General features: G+C 44.3%; 1 protein-coding gene across 1 annotated transcript in view; it reads right to left on the bottom strand.

The window, feature by feature from the left end:
• Window positions 1-21,293, bottom strand: part of DNER (delta/notch like EGF repeat containing) — a gene marked incomplete at its 5' end in the record, with an annotated part of 323,030 nt that extends 301,737 nt beyond the window's left edge. Inside the window, one exon of the mRNA XM_082657723.1 lies at window positions 21,015-21,293. Coding sequence (XP_082513849.1) covers window positions 21,015-21,293 — 279 coding nt within the window. The remainder of the gene's footprint in view (window positions 1-21,014) is intronic.
• Between the last annotated feature and the right edge of the window lie 201 nt (window positions 21,294-21,494).

The following is a 21,494-nucleotide window of genomic DNA, read 5'->3' as shown; positions in this document are numbered from 1 at the left end:
GGACCACAGGTGCCCATCAGAATCGTCTAGGGGGCTCCTTTGTTAATACGCCACTCAGACAGCACCCCCGGTGATTCTGATGTAATAGGTCTGGAAAAGGGCCCAGGCATCTGCATTTTTCAAGCTCCCCTAGGGATTTCCCTGGTGGTCCAGTGGCTAAGACTCTTGTGCTCCCAATGCAGGGGGCCCAGGTTCGATCCCTGGTCAGGGAACTAGATCCCACACGCCTCAGCTGAGAGTTCACGTGCCGCAACTAAAGATTCCGCGTGCAGCAACGAAGATCCCACGTGCCGCAACTAAATCCGGTGCAGCCAAATAAATAAATAAATATTTTAAAAATAAATAAATAAATAAAGCTCTGCTAGCGCTCACCCAATATGTAGCCAGGGTTGAGGACCACTGATGGGGGGTGGCGGGGGGCAGGATGCTTTTCCCCTTTCGCCTATAAAGCAAAATATGCCTTATGGATGTCTCTTTCTGAATCTCAAGGGATGACAGACCTTTGTTCTTCTCTGGACAAATCATTCAGCCTCCATGATTCTGCTTTCCCATCTGCCTAATAACGGCCAGGTGCAGAGAACGCATCTACTTCATCTCTGTTTGCCCAGTGCCAGGGCCTGGATGGAACCAGAGTTTGATAAAATGTTTATCGTTGAAGTGAGTGAAGCTGATTTTCTTTCAGTAAACTTTTTTACTTTTACACAGTACTTTCAGATTCACAGAAAAGTTGTAAAGAGAGTACGCAGAGTTACCATACAACCCATAACTCGTTTCTCTTATTACTAATATCTGACATTAGTTTGGTACGTTTCTCACAATTAATGAACCAATATTGACACATTATTACCAACTAAAGTCCGTTCTTTATTCAGGTTTCCTTCGATTTTTCCTAATGTCCTTCTTCTGTTACAGGACCCCATATTACAGGTAGCCTTTATGGCTTCTCAGGCTCTTCTTGGCGGTGACAGATTCTTTCCCAGGCTTTCCTTGTTTTTGATGACCTTGACAATTTTGAGGAGTAACGGTCAGGTATTTTGTAGAATGTCCCTCAATTAGGACTTATCAAAAGTGCCATTTTTATCACATCATGTCAAGGGTACATGCTATGAACATGACATTATTTCTGATGTTGACCTTGATTACTTAGCAGAGTATCCGTCTGGTTGCTCTTAAGATCACTCTTTTCCCCCGCTTTGCACACTATATATTCCTCGAGAGGAGGGCACTACGCACAGTCCACAGCTGAGGAAGGGGAGTTGGGCTCCCTCCTTAGGTAAGAGCATATCCACAGATTACCTGAGACTCTTCCACACAGGAGAGCTGTCTATTCTCCTCCATCGACTGACTGATTGACTGACGGGCAACCCTCTTTTCTAGTCAGCTGTGTGAACATCTCTCCTACAAAACAATAAACTCTCTCTATAGCCTAATAAGTGGCCAAACCAGAACCTGGGCTCTTCTGATTCCAAGTCTCACGCCTCCTACTATTGATATATCAACCACTGAACTATTCCAGTCCCTGAAATAATCACTTTCGCTTCACAGTCCATCAACTAATTAGGAAACTTCAGCTCGTTATCACCTGTGATCGTTTTATCAATTTAAATATCTGTGTCATCAAGATGAAATGCGTTATCAGCTAAACAATTCCGAGCAGCTCTAGGAAACCAGATATTGAAACACATACACATTTTCTAAAACTGTCTCTGTGCCTGTGTGTGTGTGTGCGCGTGTGTGTGTGCAACGGTGGGTGTAGAAACATCTATTACAATATTTTGATCCATATACGCTCTCCAGTGTAAGGTATTAAAATCACTTAAAAGAAGGACGATAGAGACTAACATGGCAACAGGCACCATAAAAAGGGCCCCTCCAGGAAGTGTCGAGGAGACAGATCAATGGATGCAAAGAGGCAGATGGAAGGAATTCATTTTTGGCGAAACACCATTCAAATATGAAGAATAGTCATAAAGAGAAAGGCAACAGGCATATTGGGAATCTGTTGACTTCATTCTCAACAGCTATTACCCCTTGTTTCGAGAATAGTATCACAATTTCCTTAAGAAAAGCCCTCCTTCCAATCTTGGTCCCCAAGGTTTAACTGGGGTTAGTCCTGCTGGACACATGACCCAAGCCTGGCCAATCAGCAGAATCCAGCCCCAGAGCCACAGTGATTGGTTCAGAGACACACACATGACCCATATCAATCAACTAGAGCTAATCTCAGGACTTTCCAGAGCAACTGGAAAAAGAGGTTCTCTGTTCCATTGGGGTTGCTGGCAGTAAGGATGGTGTGAGCCTGGAGCTGCCAGAGGTCACCATCTGGGGATCTGAGAATAAAGCCAATGGGGAGGAAAGTGGGGGTGAGAGATGGAGAGACTCGTGACCCAGGTGATATTATTTGAGCCCCTGACACCACAGTGTCTATACTTTTTAATCCTGTGAACCTACAGATTTCCTTCTTGTTTAAGCTATTTGAATTGAGTTTTCTGTTGCTTGCAACCCAAGGAGTTCTAATTAATACCTACAGGTGTGGAAGAACCCTGATCTGGCCTGGTTTTCAAACCTCTCTCATCTTCGTTTTCTCATTCATAAGATAAGAACTTTAGACATAGCTTAATCACTAAAGTCCTTATAGGACTTTAGAGTGCTTAATGCATTCCTATTTAAGACACTACATGTCTACTTAATAAAAACTCAAATACTCCATTGTATTTCTGGTCTGTTCATACTCATGCAAACACACAAAATTCACAATCATCTTAAAATTAGTACTTCTACTGGGTTTTAGCTGTGGTCAACCAAATTACTGAACTTTGTATCACAAGTGATTATGCAAGTTAATTACTATTTTAATAAAACTCATTTGATTTTTAGAGGTTCTCTATATGTTAAAATTAAAAATTACACTTTGAACAGTTATCTCTGAAGGTGTTGGGCAAAGCATGAAGCCATGCAGGAAAACTGTTTCTGATCCAGATGAAAATGGTTTTACGTTGAGTCCGTCTTAAAACAATGGCCTGCCTATCTGAGGATGTCTCTTAATTGCTAAAAAATAAAATGATGCAATGATTACAGTTAATATTTCACCATTCTAACTATTCTGCATAGTCTTCATCTGAATGGGATGTATTTCAGAACTGAGCTCAGCATCAGGTATAATGAATTTTTCTTATACGTTACAGGATGAGCAGACAGCTGGGATAATTGAAGAAAGAACCACATTTGCAGACAGGGGACTCCACCTGCTGTATGACCTTGGCAAGTCACCAAGAACCCCTGTCCCCTCCAGGCTCCTCGCCTATCAAACCAAGGAAATGCCTCCTCCAAAAAAACGTGAAGATTAAAAATACATAATATAGAGGAAGGAACCTCAAACACACCCGGGCATATAAGTAACTGAATTTGAATCTGAATGTCCGTAAGAACATTCATGTTGTAAATCCCCACCCACACCCGCCGGAGGACTGTCCTTGTTGCTCGGAATGTCTGAGCTTAAATACGTTGGTGAAGAGAGCCCTGGACGGGGAGTCAGCAACATTCAACTCCTGACCCTGACATTCATCTCTTTGGCCTTCCCTTTCTTCTACAAAGTTAGACAAATGGCCACGATGAATTCTACGATGATTCTAAGCTCTAAAAGTCGACAAAATGTGTTACCATCTGTTGGTTCGCAAGCTCGGGAGCTTCCAGGGTGAGATCTGATACTGGCCCCCATACGGTGAGGACAAGCCAGACCCCTCTGGATTGGTGGATGGCAGGTTTAACAACCAAGGGAACTTACATATGTGGTATGTCCTGGGTGCCGCAAGACAGACAGATCTCTGCACCCGCCCGCCAGAATCTTAAATTTTACAGAGGTTCAGTCATGTATTCTCAGTCCAGATGGTCTCAACATCGCATTGCTCTCTCAGGGCTACGTCCTTGAACGTGGCCCTCACTATGGGAATGGTGGGCAGAATGCACACTCTAAGGACAGGGGAGGGGTAAGGAACCACTGATTGCCCGGGCTGAACTGGTGGGTCAACTAGCAGTCAGTGGCCTCCTCCAACACATTTTTAATCAGTGCTAAGTGACCGCCAGTGAAAGGATGAGTTCCTCAGATTATTAACCTTGCTCTGAAAAAGAATGCCACCTCCTCCACTCTCCCAGCATTCTATAAAAATGTGTCTCAGTGTCAGACTGTCATTAGGACAAGGCTGGAAGAATTCAAGTCATGGGAACGGAGGGATGAGTGGGAAGCAGGGGTTCACGCTGAGTCCTTGACCGGAGGATTCAGTTTGTTTTATGAGCTTCTCTGGGCCACAGACTATCCAGGGTTGCCAGAACTGCCAGCTCCCTGAAGGCAGTTTGTCTGGGGGAGAAGCCTGTGTATTAGGGGCCATATTGAGCTCAAAAAACACCCAATTCCCACTCCTTTCTAAACCACACTGCCCAAATCCCATTCCCTGAGGACATTACCCAGGTTCAGGTTGTAGGAACCAAGTAGCCTGGGGGTGGTTGCTAAGCGACAAGTGATCTCCGGGGCCTGCAGTCCTGCCGGCCCATCATCAAGTGCAGGGGGTCCCACCTCCCCATCCACTCAGATTTCTCATTTATACTGAGCTCATTAAAAACTAGCAATATATGTGCTCTCCATAAACCTACAGGAGCTACTTCCTTAACAAACAAATGTGCTCAGATGTTACTGCAACCCACCGTGATAACTGGGGAGGCTCCACGTCACCTTGTGATGTAGTCAATGTGCCTGATGGGTGCCAGGGCCTAGGAGAAGGGGACTGCCTAGGATACCTGAAGGTCATCCACCAGATGCCAAGACCTTTCTCAAGCTGTATGTGGCTAACTTATGATCCGGATGGCCTTGCATTGTTGTTTTTTCCATTTTCTGGCCTCAGTTTTCTCCTCAGTGAAATGAAGCGACTGGACCAATAACATCTAGGGCCACTTATTCATGGTGGCTCAGGTGCCCCTGGCCAGCTCTCTATTTCTCCCAAAGGAGCTCAGCAGACAACAGGCACTGGAATGAGGGATGAATCACTGGGATGGACAGGCAGTGCTTGGGGCCCAGGCTCAGCCAGAGGACAGAGCTCTCCAGTGCACAGGCCTTCCTGGGAGGGAGCCACGGGACACTGGGCTCTTTCATGAAGAGACAATGGAGCTGGGCAAGCAGAGTGTCATGAGAACTGGGGCCACAGATCAGGCCAGGAATGGAGTATCTGGGATGCTGTGTGCCCGGGCAAGGACAGAAGCAAGAAGACATCAATCTGGGATATGAGCAGAGGCTGCAAGTAACCACCCTGTGGAGAATCCTGGGCTCAGCCTGTATAAGAAGGTAACACAGATGGAAATGCACTTGTCAGTTCCTTGAAAAGTTAAATATAGAATTGAAATATATTCCTAGATATAGACCCAAAAGAACTGAAAACAGGTACTCAAACAATTACTTGTACAGGCATGTTCATAGCAGCACGAGTCACAATAACCAAAAGGCAGAAACAACCCAAACGTCCAGCAACTGATGAACAGACAAATGTCATAGAATGCAACGGAATAGCATTCAGTCATAAAAAGGAATGAAGTGTCGATACATGCTACAACGTGGAAGAATCGCAAAAACATTATGCTAAGTGACAAGCCACACACCAAAGGTCAGACATCGTATGATTCCATTTATATGAAATACCAAGAACGGGTAAATCCACAGACAGAATGCAGATTGGTGGTTGCTAGGGACTGGGCAGAATGGGCAGCAACTGATTAACGGGTACAACCCTTTTAGGGTGACGAAAATGTTCTGTAACTAGAGAGATGTTGAGTCCACAACACTGTGAATGTACTAAATGCCACTGAATTGTTCACCCAAAAATGGTTACGTTTCTATCATGTGAATTTGCCTCAATAAAAACAATTTTTTAAGATATCACACACCCCTTGGAAATACCTGGGATGGTGTATGATACAGGCACTAGAGGATTATGAAAAACCACGGGACACGTCAGGACTTTACTACCTCTCCATGCCGATACACCCAATGACCACTGATGTGTCTTTCTATGCCTTTAGGTTCTTTCTAATGCACTGTGGTCAGAGCCCTAAGAATAGAACGCTAGAACTCTCCAGTAAATAGGCTCCTTTCCAGGTTTCTGTTTAGGTGTTTATATCAAGAGGCAAGCAGCTGTTCATTTGGAGGCTCCACCAAGGAAGCAGATCTGCTGGGGAACCCAGACGAGAATAAAGACTCTCTTTTCTGGGAAAGAAGATCCATCTTTGCTGAGGAGGCCATCTTCAAGGGATCCACATGGAAAAGGAAGGGAGAGGAGAGGCAGGGAGCCCAACGGCACTGTCCCCGTCAAAAGCCTTGTCACCTACCGTTCTCCGTCCCCCAGACAACACTGCATGTGAACCATTTTTCCAAATATAAGGGAGAAAGAACAAAGGAATCACAAGTACTCATATACTAGTAGGAAAAGCCAAGGTTAGGAAAAAGGGCTCTTGACTTCTAAACTCCCACGGGCTCTTCTTGAAGACAGACAGATATCATATGATATCGCTTATATGTGGAATCTAAAAAAGGGTACAAATGGGGGCTTCCCTGGTGGCGCAGTGGTTGAGAGTCCGCCTGCCGATGCAGGGGACACGGGTTCGTGCCCCGGTCCGGGAAGATCCCACATGCCGCGGAGCGGCTGGGCCCATGAGCCATGGCCGCTGAGCCTGCGCGTCCGGAGCCTGTGCTCCGCAACAGGGGAGACCACAGCAGTGAGAGGCCCGCGTACCGCAAAAAAAAAAAAAAAAAAAAAAAAGGGTACAAATGAACTTATCTACAAAACAGAAATCGAGTTACAGGTGTAGAAAACAAACTTATGGTTAGCAGGGGTAAGGGGGGGAGGGATAAATTGGGAGGTTGGGATTGGGATTGACATATACACACTACTATATATAAAATAAATAACTAATAAGGACCTACTGTACAGCACAGGAAACACTACTCAATACTCTGAAATGGCCTATATGGGAAAAGAACCTAAAAAAGAGTGGATAGGGCTTCCCTGGTGGTGCAGTGGTTAAGAGTCTGCCTTTTAATGCAGGGGACACGGGTTCGAGCCCTGGTCTGGGAGGATCCCACATGCCGCGGAGCAACTGGGCCCGTGAGCCACAACTACTGAGCCTGCACGTCTGGAGCCCGTGCTCCGTAACAGGAGAGGCTGCAATAGTGAGAGGCCCGTGCACCGCGATGAAGAGTGGCCCCCGCTTGCCACAACTAGAGAAAGCCCTTGCACAGAAACGAAGACCCAACACAGCAAAAATAAAATAAATAAATTAATAAATTCCTACCCCCAACATCTTAAAAAAAAAAGGATGGATATGTGTATATGTATAACTGATTCACTTTGCTGTGCACCTGAAACTAACACAACGTTGTAAATCAACTATACTCCCATAAAAATTTTTTTTTAAAGTCCTCTTCCAAGCGTACAAAACATCTCAAGGGTTCACTGAAGGTGAAGGAAGCAAGGAAACCTCACATAAGGGATTATTTTAAAGATGTCAGCATCATTTTTTAACACTCTAAAGGCTGAACAAAATAATAACAAATTTTTCCTTAGGAAACAAAAAGAGTGATTTCCCTTTCAGTCAGTATAGCCCCAAATCCCCAGCCCACCCCGTCCTACCCTCTATTTATAAAAGAAAAACATAATATTAAATTTACTTCTCTCCAGCTGAGAGTTTATTTTAAACCTCACAGAAATGCTAATATTATTTCTCGTTTCTCTGTCTCTCTTATTATTTCTCTCATTATCAAGCTTTTCTACGGAAATAAAAGAATTCCCTTTTGCACAACCAAAAAACCAATGACCAATTTTAAAGAGTGAAAATGAAGACAGAAGACCACAAAAATTCCTGGTCAGATAAAAGGGATTGTTCTCAAGGGAAAAAGTGTTAAATATATGACATGAAATTAAAGCATAAGGGAATCTGCATTTTGTTGAATATTAAGATGAGTCTTTTTCTGCCCAAGCCTGGATGGAGAACACTTCTTGAAATCAGCACGTTATATCATCAAGAACTTCTAAGAAATACTCTATTATCCAATAATGGCCATTAAAATTAACTTGGTGATTTTAACAAAATACTAAGAAACCCATGCCAACTATTAAAGGGGAAGCGTGCTGAGCAGTTCTTTTAAAAAAATAAATGAAGCATCTTAATGCTTGCAGTGTTTCAGCTTCAAAAAACTCAAGACAAATAACAAGTATTTAAATATGATTTAGAAAATCTATGCTAGCCCTTCTTAAGATAGACATAAACTGGGGCTATGTTTAATTATACATTCTAAAAAGGCAATAGGATCAGTCCTATCGACATAAATCTTGGCCAAAACGGAATTCTTTAAAAGCAAACTCCTGGTTCAAATTGGGTAATTCTCAAAATATTGTACAATGTAGTACTGGTATCAAACATTAGAATTCTAATGAAAATTTACTGACCACCCCATGGATGAGTTTGGCTAAATAAAAACCAAAAATTATAAGCTTCTAAAGGGCAAAACAATGACTATAAGCAGAGTCAAAAGAAAAAAGATAAATAGGGAAAAAATATTAATAGGACAAAGGACTAATTTTCTCACTAACAATGTGCTATGGCAGATCAATTTTTTTTTTTTTTTACCACACCAGGCAGCATGCAGGATCTTAGGTCCCCAACTGGGGATCAAACCCATGCCCCCCCTGCACTGGGAGCACAGAGTCTTAACCACTGAAACCCCAGGGAGGTCCCACAGCAGATCAGTTTAAAAAATGAACAACCCAAAAGAAAATTAGGCAAAAATAAGAATAGGCAATTCATTAAAAAATGTTCTCCTTCATTCATAATTTTTAAAATGCAAAGAGAACCACTGAGATACCATGTTTTACCTATCAGTTAACACACAAAAATAAAATCTGAGATACCAGTATTAACAAAAATGTGGGTGAACAGGCCTTCTCAAGTGCTGTTAGCAAATAAGCAAAGCTGCTCAATCTGTTTGGATGGCAATTTAGCAATATTTACTAGAATGTTTAACGTATGCAACTTTTGACATACATATATATACACATATGTCATTGCATATAATTATATACATACATATATAGTCATTGCAACATCATTTATAATGGAAAAATGGAAATAGTGTATTTCAGTAAAGACTGGATACATAAATATTCACATAATGGAATACTATTCAGCCATCAAAAAGAACAAGTTTGCTTTCTGTTTTAAGGTATAGTAAGATGTTCATAGTAGATTAAGAAAAAATTTGCAAAACAGTATGCACAAGATGATTTCGTCTTTATATAAAATAGGTGCATGGATATGAGTATTTACATATGCTTCACATATGTTTATATGTACAGAGAGGAAAACGTAAAGAAAGCTACACACCAAAATGTGAACAATGACCACTGCAGAGGCATGAGATTAGCAGAAGAGGGGGAGAAAGGGTAAGGTAAGTTTACCAGTAGGCCTTATTCACTATATTTTTATAGGTTTTTAATGTCCTAACGCAGTTTGATGGTTGCCCTTAAAAGGGCCCAAGAAGATGTAAAACTATGAGCTAAATTATTATCTTAAATGCAAGCTAATAAAATTTGCCTTGTGCAATTATTTGGCAAGAATTTAAATTGCCATTGAGAAGCCCGTTAGAGCAAAGCTGGTAATCAGAGCAGGGATTAGTTAGGCTTTTTGGGTAAGGTTGCCAGATTTAGCAAATTAAACATAAAGAACTTCCAGTTAAATTTGAATTTCAGAAAAACAATGTGCAATATTTGGGACACAGAAAACAAAATTCATTTTTTATCTGAAATTCAAATTTAACTGAGCATCCTGTATTTTAGCTGGCACTCCTATTTGGGGGCTACTTCACGGTCCCAGGCTGGCTCTTGGTACATGCTTTTATCCCTGCCCAGAAGTTTCTCGTGTATTTAGCTAGCTGCTTCTTCCTCTGTGCTAGTAGTTATTTTATTGGTGGAAGACTTCTTCAAGAATCTCATGAAACTTGTGAGCCATTCCCCAGGAGAACAAATATGTACAAAAGGTGGCATCTCAGGACATCCCTGGTGGCGCAGTGGTTAAGAATCCGCCTGCCAATGCAGGGAACACGGGTTCAAGCCCTGGTCCGGGAACAGATCCCACATGCTGAGGAGTAACTAAGCCCGTGTGCCACAACTACTGCGCCTGTGCTCTAAAGCCCACGAGCCACAACTACTGAGCCCACATGCCACAACTACTGAAGCCCGCGTGCCTAGTGCCTGCGCTCCACAACAAGAGAAGCCACCGCAATGAGAAGCCCGCGCACCACAATGAAGAACAGCCCCTGCTCGCCGCAACTAGAGAAAGCCCGCACGCAGCAACGAAGACCCAATGTAGCCAAAAATAAATAAATAAATTTATTAAAAAAAAAAAAAAAGTTGGCATCTCAGGACATCTGTATAGTCTTGAAACCACCTGTAGATTCCAGGTTAAGAACCCTAATTTCTATCTAGATGTGACGTGCTATCCTGATTCTTGGAATTCCATGTCATCTCAACAAATTTAAAGGACTCACACAACCTGATTTCAAGACTTACTCTAAAACTACAGTAATCTAGGTCATATGGAATTGGTGAAAGGATAGATATATAAAGTCAATGGAATGGAATAAAATAGACCCACATATGTATAGCTGAACAATTTTCAACAAAGGTGCCAAGATAATTCAGTGGAGATGGACAATCTTGTCAACAAATATTTCTGGAACAACTGGATATCCATGTGCCAAAAAAATGAATAAAAACTACTCATACACTGCCCCACATACAAATACAAATATTATCTCTGAATGGGTCAAAGACTTAAACGTAACACCTAAAACAATACAATTCCAGAAGAAAATACAGGAGAAATTTTTTGTGACCTTGGATTAAGCAAAGATTTCTTACAGAGGACGCAAAAAAGCACAAACCATGAAAGAAAAAGTGGATAAATTAGACTTCACCAGTATTAAAAACCTGCCCTTCAAAAGACACTGTCAAGAAAATAAAAAGACAAGCCACAGTTTGGGAGAAAATATTTGCAAGTCACATACGGAATAAAGGATGTGCATCCAAAATCTAGAAAGAACTCTCATAACTCATTTGAACCAAACACTTCATCAAAAAAAAAAAAAGGTATGGATGGCCAATAGCACAAAAAAAAATGCTCAGTATCATCTATTGTTAGGAAAATGCAAACTAACACTGCCATGTGATGCCACTATACACCTATTACAATAGCTAAAATCTAAATCACCAACGATACCAAAAACTGACAAGGATGCAAGCAACTGGAACTCTCATTTAATGCTGACTGGGATGCAAAATGACATAGTAATCCTGGGAAACAGCTTGGCAACTTCTTATAACGTTTAACATGCACTTACGCATGACCCAGCAATCCCACTCCTAGGTACTTACTAAAGAGAAATGAAAACATGTACACTTAAAGACCTGTACGTGGACGTTTTACTCATAATCAGCAAAAACTGGAAACCACCCAAATGTCATGAATCGGTGAAAGGATAAATGAAATTGCAGTATATCCATACAATGGAATACTACTCGGCAATAAAAAGAAATTACTGATGCATGCAACCTCAGAAGCATTACACTAATAGAAGCAGCACACATGTTGTGTGGTTTAATTTATATGATATTCCGGAAACTGCAAAACTGTAAGGACAGAAATCAGACCAGCAGAGGCCAGGGGCTGGGCCTGGGGAGAGGGTTTACTACAAAGGGGCATGAGGAAATTTATGGAGGTGATGAGCTATTCTATATCCTAATTGTGGTGACAGTTACACAACTATATTCCAAAAATCATAGAACTGAAGGCTTAAAGGGGTGAATTTTACTGTATATAAATTATACCTTAATTTTTGAAAGAGACTGAAAATCCTTTGTGTAAGGAGTAATCAGGAAGGTCAGTTTGAAGTTAGAGAGTTTGGTTTTCTTTTCATAGTTTCTAGATAAAATGTTCCCTTTCTTGGGTAATATACTGAAGATATACTTAACGTTTTTCCCATTCTAATACATTTCACTTCGCTTAAAAATTAAGGATGGGATTTTGCTCCAAATAACATATTTTGGAAATCTGACCTGAACACTGTCAGAAACTGTCAATCACCCTTACTGGGCTGTCCTTCCACTGGGCGGATATCAGTCCATTTACTACAGACTCTGGGGTTCTGATTTCCCATGGAAAAGAGGGACTAGATCCTTTTCATCTCAGGTAATCACTTCCACCACAAAATGCCTTCCCTAAAGGAGTTTCAATCTGCCTCTGAAACCCAAAAGTAATTACAAATGCTCCCTTAAATTAATTACAAGCAGCAGATAATTGTCAGCATTGGAATTCTAAAGGACGTGCCAGCTTTCAGGAACCCTTAGCAAAAGATAGCAGACATTTCTCTTTCCAAGTGCCTTTCCTTTAAGTACACTTATTTCATTGCACAAATCCTCACTCTTTTCCAAAAGCCCTATGCCATTTCTCTCTCTTAAGAAAGAAAAACCTTAACATTACACAAACCCAAAGCATCCCTGCAGAAACTAAAACTGCCAGAACTGGCACCGCTACCAATTTTTCCTCTGGTTCCCCTCCAGCACTCACTTTGAAAGTCACAAACAAGGAGCAGTTTGAGGCAAATGCAGTGTAATAATAGCAAAAACATTATACTTGAAGCCCCAACGCTGGGGCCCAGCTCTCCAATGCTGTCACCGAGCTGTATGACCCCAGGTAAGTTTCCTTAGCCATGAAATGGAGAGAGGTATCCACTTTTACAGAAATAGCAGTTCGTATGCACAGAGGGCCAACTCTGTGCCAGGGGGATTACGAGCTACTCTGTTCATCCTTCCAAACATCCTATGAATGAATGAGGAATTGAGGTTAAGAAAGCTAATAAGCTCCTAAGAAGCAAGAAGGATAAACAATAACAAAAAGTTTGCAAATATAAGTAAATATAAGTAGACATTTCTGCATAATAATAATATTACAATTGTTGAATTTGTGTTTTATAAAATAGGTCATGATTAAATTTTGAACAATTAAAAAAAAGCGGGGGGGCTTCCTTGGTGGCACAGTGGTTAAGAATCCGCCTGCCAATGCAGGGGACACGGGTTCAAGCCCTGGTCCGGGAAGATCCCACACGCCGTGGAGCAACTAAGCCCGTGCACCACAACTACTGAGCCCGCATACCACAACCACTGAAGCTGACGCACCACAGCTACTGAAGCCCATGGGCCTAGGGCCCGTGCTCCGCAACAAGAGAAGCCACCGCAATGAGAAGCCCGCGCACCGCAATGAAGAGTAGCCCCTGCTCGCCACAACTAGAGGAAGCTTGCGTGAAGCAACAAAGATCCAATGCAGCCAAAAATAAATAGAAGTAAAAAAAAATAAAAGGTAATAAGCTTGTAGTGACCGAGGGCGGATTCTAAACCTCTAAATTCACACCCCAAACCCCTACAGCTGGTGTTTCCTTTCCCTACCACACACGCCTCCCTGGAAGTAAACTAACTTCAGTGTCCAAACATATTAAACAAGGTCTGATGTACAATGAAAAGTTAAAGTCTGCCCAGGATGACTCTCGAGATCGAAGACAAGGGCTCTGTTTATCCATTGGTATATCTCCCACTGCATCCAGCCTTAGTGGCTGGCCCTAGAGCCTGGCTATAGACACCCCTGGAGAAGAAAGGACAGAGGGAGGATAAGGGAAGGGGAAGGGGGACCAGCCTTTATTTAGCTCAGTCAAATAAAAACGGAAGAATAAATTCTTTCCACCAACGTTTACGGAAACATTCAGCCAAACTCTTCCTTTGTCACGGGCCAGATAAATATTTTCAGCTTTACAATCCATAGTCTGTTGCAACTGCTCCACTCTGCTGGTGGAGCCCACCAGCAGATAAGACTTAAATGAATGGGCGTGGCTGTGTTCTCTGCTGGTGGAGCCCAGCAGCAGATAATACTTAAATGAATGGGCGTGGCTGTGTTCCATAAAGCCTGATTGACACTGGAATTTGAATTTCATATCATTTTCATGCGTCCCAAACTCTGATTCTTATTTTGATTTGTTTCCAACCATTTTAAAATGTTAAAACCATTCTTGGCTGGTTGCCTGTCTGCTGTCCGGTGCCTGATGCTCCTGTAATCCTGAACCTTACAGCCCTGTCAGGGGTCCTGCTCTGCCCTCACTCACCCTGGGGAGCAGGGAGGGGTGACTTAGAGAAGCCCCTCCTCTTTTTTTTTTTTTAGCGGTACGCAGACCTCTCACTGCTGTGGCCTCTCCCGTTGCCAAGCACAGGCTCCGGACGCGCAAGCTCAGCGGCCATGGCTTACGGGCCCAGCCACTCCGCGACATGTGGGATCTTCCCGGACCGGGGCACGAACCCGCGTCCCCTGCATCAGCAGGCGGACTCTCAACCACTGCGCCACCAGGGAAGCCCAGCCCCTCCTCTTAAAGACAACTGCACTAAGACTCACAGTGTGAGTGTTGACCGAAGACAGGTCAGTGTTCAAATGGAGCAATGAATGATTCCATAAAAGGCTAGGTGGCCAGCGCATGCTCAGTCCACATTGTTCTCTTACTGTTTTTGACACCCACCTGGTAAGGGGGGTACAGAGGAGGAACTAACAGAAGTGAATGCTGTAGGGAGTCAGCAGCAAAATCCCAGTTTTCTAGCATCTGATACATCACAACCAAAGAAATGAATCTCCACTGGTGGAATTTTAGTCTCTTTGGAAAACGGGTAAGAAAGAAAGATTTTTTTTTTTGGTCCAAGGGAAAAGCATGAAATAAACAAGAGTCCTCTTACAGATACGCACAATGGATACCTTTTAGTAGGTGTCTCCTCTTGGCCAGTCACTGGACTAGATACTTTTCTAAGCCACAAAAACCTTCAAGGTTGGCATCAGGGTCCCATTTTCACAGATGAGGAAACCACACTGCAGAAAAACTAATTACTTCCCCGAGGACACTCAGAGTCCACCCTAGGTCTGATTCCCACATCTGGACTCAACACTGCATCACATACCACCTTCGTGGAGACGTCAAGTCCACTTTGAGATGCAAAATCTTTGCCATTGGAGGAAAGTGTGGGCCAGAAATTCCAGGCTCTGGATGCTCTTGGATGAGAAGGGCCAAGAGCAGGTGGGACTGTATTCTTTTTCTCTGCCACAGGCCACATGTTGGGAAGGCTGTCAGGGGAGATGACCAGAGTCTAGCGGGGGCTTCCCTACCCTGGTCCTACAGTAGAATTACTTGGAGGACATTTAAAAATCACAGGTGCCCAGGCCCCACCAATTAAGTCAGAACTTGGGGGATGTGGGACAGTGGGACGCAGGCACTCATTTTTGTTAAAGCTCCTGGGGGACTCGACAGGCAGCCAGGGTTCAGCACCAGTGTAGGTGAAGGAGGAAGGAGGAAACATAAAGAAATTCTATCCACAAACTTTACTGTGCTGTTGGACTTTCTGTCTGGGGGGCAAGATTCTATAGTCCCTGCCTCTGGGCTGGGCAGCGCTGACCACAGCTGCCTCCTGGATCGGTAAGAAGATCTAAAAATCCAGCTCAGCCATTCGGTTTTCTGACTCAAATACCCTTCGGCCTCAGATAGGTTTTCTTTCCTGTCTGATGCCTGAAATGAGGGCATAAACAAAAGCATTTTGGATGGTACCGTGTCACATGAGAAGCTTAAGCAAAGAAGCTGAAGACAGAAATGTGTTTTTGTCAGGTGGCCAAACTGAGAAAAATGATGTTTCCTAAGAATTCATCAGATAAACCAAATAAGAAAATCACTCCATTTTCATGATACCAAGGAAAACAACTGTTTCTTTCCTTTATTAAAAGTGTTCAGAGGATTTTGATGAGCTTCATTCATTTATTTCAAAAGAAAACAAAGTCACTGAGAATCTTCTGAGAAACTATTTCAGAATAAAAAGAACTATACATTTATCAAAATTTCAGTACAATGAATTTTTTTCATTTTTAAAACTGATCTCGTAGCATAACTCATCCTAGTAGGGAGAAAAAGCTGAGTCTGTTCATTGAAGGAAAACAATCACAGGCACTGAATAGACTGGTGTAATCATATTTTATATGAGAAACAGATAATCCTTTTCCTAGTGGTATACCTTGTATTTGTGCAACATTTTACTTTTTTTCAAAACGTTTTACATTCATTCTCCCATCCTCCTTTATCAAAAACAATTTCACAATGTCCCATTTATTAATTGCATCTTTTCTAAAAAGAAACTAAGACAAGCATTCTAGTCCATTTTGGAGATATGAACACTGAAGTCCAGGGATGTTCGATTGCTCTCCCAAGGTCACAAAAAGTTAGTAGAAAAGCCAGAGAAAGAAGCAACGTCTCTTGACAGCTAATATAGGAGATTTTGCACATATCACAATGTGAGTCTGTGTGGGTGTGCGTGTGTGTGCATATGTGCAAAAAGTCCAGCAGAGAAGGCTGAAGCTGTGCAAAGAGCTAGAATTCTTTGTTGTTGTTTGTTAGCAAACTTCAGTCAAAATGGATTCATCTGAAGCAGAACCATTGTTTCAAGTCCCATGTTAAATCAAAGAGAGGGTTATAGAATCAGCTTAGTGGGTAAAACTACATAAAAAGCAGCTACACAAGCCCCTGTTTCCTCCAAGTGCAGAAACTGACACATTTTCATTCTAATCCCAAAGGATAAGATTCCTAGAGAACATAACATGAAGAAACAAACAGGTGTCTGACTGCTTGAATATTTGGCAAAGAATTAATTCATTAAAAGAGCTGGATTAAAACAAAATAATACAAATAATACAAATTTAAATAATCTCTACCTTGGATGGAAGGCCCAATGGAAGGGAGGAGTTCCTGTACCACTCACCCGAAAAGAAAAATTGGTCCAGCAGCTGCCACCTCTGATACCTGCCTGCTTCCCCAAATGAAACGGAAAGGCAAGAACAGCAGCCTCAATGTTTTTTAATTTGAAGTTTTTTCAAACCCATCAGAAATACTTATGTTTCTTTTATGTAGTGTCCATATGCTTGTCATCATGGTAAAAATAACTTCAGCCAGGACCTACAATTCTAGCTCTGAGTGAAGGTCTTGCTTGGTGGGTAGCATAAGGGGAATTTGCTGTGTCTTTATCAGGCTTTTCACTCCAGCTGGGCACAGCCATCAACCTGTGTTTCAGAGCAAAACCAGGTGTTTTAAAGCAAACCCAGCCTCAGAAATCACTCCATCCCTTTTTTACTGCTAAGACTCAAAGAGGTTAGAGCGCTAATTTAAGGTCACACAGCTAAAAATAACAGGGCCAGGACTGGACTTTCATCTCCACACCGTTCGGACTCTACAGCTCTACATCAAGCCAGCTAATGGGTTCAACTCCCACACTGACTTAACAGGGTGACCTTGGGCCTCTCATTTAACTTTTCTGCACTTCATCTAAATAATGGGCATGGTTACAGCACCCAGCTCATAGGACACCATAAGGATTGGAGAGCTATATCTGTAAAGCCTCTGAAACATTGCTGGCACGTGGCAAGTGCTTGAGAAAAGAGTTAGCAATCACCACCATCATCACAGTCATCACTGTCATCATGTCTCTGTAGGTTAGATTTCCATATACATTTTTATTTTTTTCACATCTTTATTGGAGTATAATTGCTTTACAATGGTGTGTTAATTTCTGCTTTATAACAAAGTGAATCAGCTATACATATACATATGTCCCCATATCGCTTCCCTCTTGCATATACATTTTTAGAATCCACTGAATGCTCATGATTTAATAGGTCTAAGTATGTTAGAGGACTTAGAAAAGATGTATCTTAAGCATGAACAGGGGCTTGCACGGTTTGATCCTCCCACCAGCACCAAAGGAAAGAACACCTAGGCTTTCTAATCATTTTGCCTCCATGTGGGCAGAAGGGGAAGAGGGACAGGTGTGGCTTGAAAGCTGTCAGCAGTCAAACATCAAACAACAGAATCAGACTCTTTATCACCAACCTTGTGAGGCAGATCCCATCCTCGAAGATGGGAACCTGAGACTCGGTTTAGATCACCTGTCACAGCAGGTTCAAGGGCAGCAGCTCAGCTTCAAATGCACACATCCTCCTTCACACCACACAGTTCCCAGATTCTGTGAGTTCCTATCGCTGAGTGATACCAGAAGCACCGCCTGGACCCAGGGGCTTGCCCAAACACCAGCCAGCTGACCACACAAAAGCTGAAGACAGCCTTAATCCATTTTAATCCCAACTAGTGGTTCATGGTTTTCTTAATTTTAAACACATACTGAAAAAAGGAGGAGGAGGGAGTGGGAAGGAGAAGAGGAAGGAAGGAAGGAAGGAAGGGAGAGAGGGAGGGAGGGAGGGAGGGGGAAGGGGAGGGGAAGGGGGAGGGGGAGGGGAGGGGGAGGGGAGGGGGAGGGAGGAAGGGGGAGGGGGAGGGGAGGGGGGAAGGGGAAGTAGGAGGGAGGAAGGGGAGGAGGAGGGAGGGAGGACTTCAGAGTTAGGTTCCAATGTTTTCATTGCTAACATTATTGTCTTTGTAGTTGGGGGAGGGGTGACACTTGCTGTCTACAGAATTCTCTTCACGTACAGGTAAAATTCCATTTTCAATTTACCCAGCAAGCATGCGATTCTGTTTCAGCAAGCACACTGTCTGCAACGGCTAACATCCATTTCCCTTATCTGTAACTGAGTATGTGTAAGGGGTTTTTCCCCCTCTGTTTAACTTCTCTATTGAGATTGCCTTTTTCTCCCCACAGAAAATGAGAGTCTCAAGTGTTAATGCAAGAACATGAAAGATTAAATTAAAGTGATCAGGAATCAATTTCTTATGGGTTTACAAGGCTCTGAATCATCTCAGTTTAAGTTCTTCTGGGTAACCAAGCCAGAACCAGATCAGGTTCCAAATTTGCTCAGCTTTCCTGTTAGAATTAGTTACGCCAGCTCTCTTCAACTCGGAACTCCCAACCTAGTATTGCTTCTCCTCAGGTGGGCAGCATTCAGAGAGCTAAGACTGCCTCAGAAGGACCTAGAAGCCCGAATCTGTTTTGAACTAGTTGGTTCTGCAATATTTGTGTATTAGTTCATGACTCATTTCTGAATGAATACATTATATATCAAAACACTACTTAAGACAAAAAAAAAATTTACGCTTCTCTGAGTCATCTCTAGGAAGCAATAAAGAGGTCTTCCCCTTTCCTGAAGATTTCTTCTATTTTTAGAATCACCAAAAAAAAAAGTCTCAGAGTTGGGTTAAATCCCCAATGTCCAGTCTTTCTTCCCATTTACTTAAACTGATGTGCACTCTAACCTACCTTCTCCTGTCCATGTCTACTACACTCTGAATTCAAATTGACTGTTTCTTTCAAGGACAGATTTCAGACATGTAAATATGAGAGTGGTTTGATAGGAGCATTCAGGCAACTCATTTCTCCAGTAAAAGTCATATAGATCATCAGTCAACAGGGGAGATTAGTGAGCAAGATTCTGTCCTAATGGTTCGTGCGGCTCCAGCAGGCATCTCCCCAAAGAGTCCTCATTCCCCAGATGTACTCCGCGGGGTCGTAGCGCGCTCTCATCATTACCCTACTCCTAATCGTCAGCATCATCTCCCTTGAGGGAATTAAAGCTTATTGGAACCAATTAACAAAGAAGAGCACAACGTTGAAAAGATAGATTCAGCTTGATAATTTGCTACTACTGAGGAAAAACAGATTCTAGGAAAAAGCAAAAATTGTCAAGGTCAAGTTTCTCAATCCCATTTAACTATATTAAAAAATACTGGCCTCTTACCCAAAGAAATAAAAGTGCATTTGAGCGTTTTCAAAGTAACTCTTGGGGCATTTAATCAAATTTATATGAAACAAACTCCTCCACTCCATATGTAAGAAAGAAAGCATCTGATCCCTTATACGTTCCACATTCACTTGGTTGAATTTAATAATTTCAGATAAATCCATCACTTGCCCTGCCCTGGAATAGAGACTTGGGGATTTTCTACCTGCACACACTGTGTGCCGAGTCGCCTACTGAAAATGTTGGTGTTAATAGGTTAGTAGGTTTCATCGAGCTTTTAACAAACTTGTAAGCCAGCCTTGTTTATTATCTGCCAAATTCTCTTGGAAATCCCAAATCCACGGTTAGCAGCTGGCCATCTCCCATCCCTCGTATGGCCCCACGCTTCCTTGAAGCTTCCCGGTGCCCAGCTCACTCCCTGGCTGCCTACCCCAAACATGCGCCTCCAGGAGCGTCCGGCAGGGAAGGCGACACAACAAGCCCAACTCGCAACGTCCCCTCCAATGCTTCCTGCTGCTCCAACACTCCTCCTAAGCTCAGAAAGGGCTGGTCCCAGGCCGCGGGGAGGCAGCTGACCGCTCGGCCTCCGGCGGCTTTGTTAGAAACCTCAAGGGGGTTGGAAAGGAAGGAAAATGCCCGACCCCTGGGCACGGAGCCCGCCACTCCCTGCCGCCCATACGGCTCACCCTCGACACACGCAGGATCCGGCGGGACAAGGAACAGGGGCCACCTGGACATGAACCCCGCCAGGGACGCTTGGAGCTGGTCCCTCTGCGTTGCCAGAACGGGTACCAAGACCCGGCTCTAGCGGAGTGTGGCTCGGCCCGGGCCGAGATGGGCGCGCCACTTGGCGGCTAATGGTCGTGCCAGGAGTACCAGAGCTAGCTAGCTAGGGTGGCTGCCAGGCCATGGAGCGGCGTGCTCCGAGAACCCCGGGCCGGCACGGCCGGAGTACCAGGGTGGGCAGAGAAGCGACACTTGCAAGGTCGGCCAGGGGTCCGCGTCCACGTGGGCCGAGAGGCCAGATCCATTCCCTTCCCGAAGGAGGAAAAGCTCCTGTCAGGCACCCTGGAGCTCCGCACCGGGTAGCGCGCAGTGGCCGGCGGGGAGAGGCTGCGGGTCCCCGGCCCGCGCCCGCCGCCGAGCCCGCCGCCGCGCCCGCCGCGTCCACTCACCTGGCAGTTGGCGCCAGAGATCCCGGCGGGACAGGTGCAGCTGTAGCCGGGGTCGCCGGCGGCGTCCGGGGACTGCGGGCCGGGCGCGGGGCGCGGGGTGCACACACCCCCGTTCCGGCAGGGCTGTGCGCCGCATGGCCCCGACACGGACAAGGACGCGGCAGGGACCGGGCTGGCCAGACAGCCGCTGCGGGGCCCCGCGCCGAGCAGCAGCAGCAGCAGCAGGGCGGGCGCGGGCAGCAGCTGCGCACCGGGCGCCGGGGCGCGGCGGGGCAGCATGGCCGACGGAGCGGGCGCGGGAGCGGGAGCCGGGACTGAGGCGCGGCGGCGGCCCTGGCGGCGGGAGCGGCGGTGCTGGCGTCGAGAACTGCTCCGCGGCGCCGGGCGCTTCCTGCAGCTGCGGGATCCGCGGTTCCCGGGGCAACGGCGGGCGGGGCTTGTGGGCGGGGCAAGCGGGGGCGGGGCTCCGGGCGTGCGTGG

The sequence above is a fragment of the Grampus griseus genome, assembly GCF_964374135.1.
Source record: "Grampus griseus genome assembly, chromosome: 7".
Classification (NCBI taxonomy): Eukaryota; Metazoa; Chordata; class Mammalia; order Artiodactyla; family Delphinidae; genus Grampus; species Grampus griseus.
The sequence above is the reverse complement of the archived record's forward strand: the minus strand, read 5'-3'. Positions and strand labels throughout refer to the sequence as shown.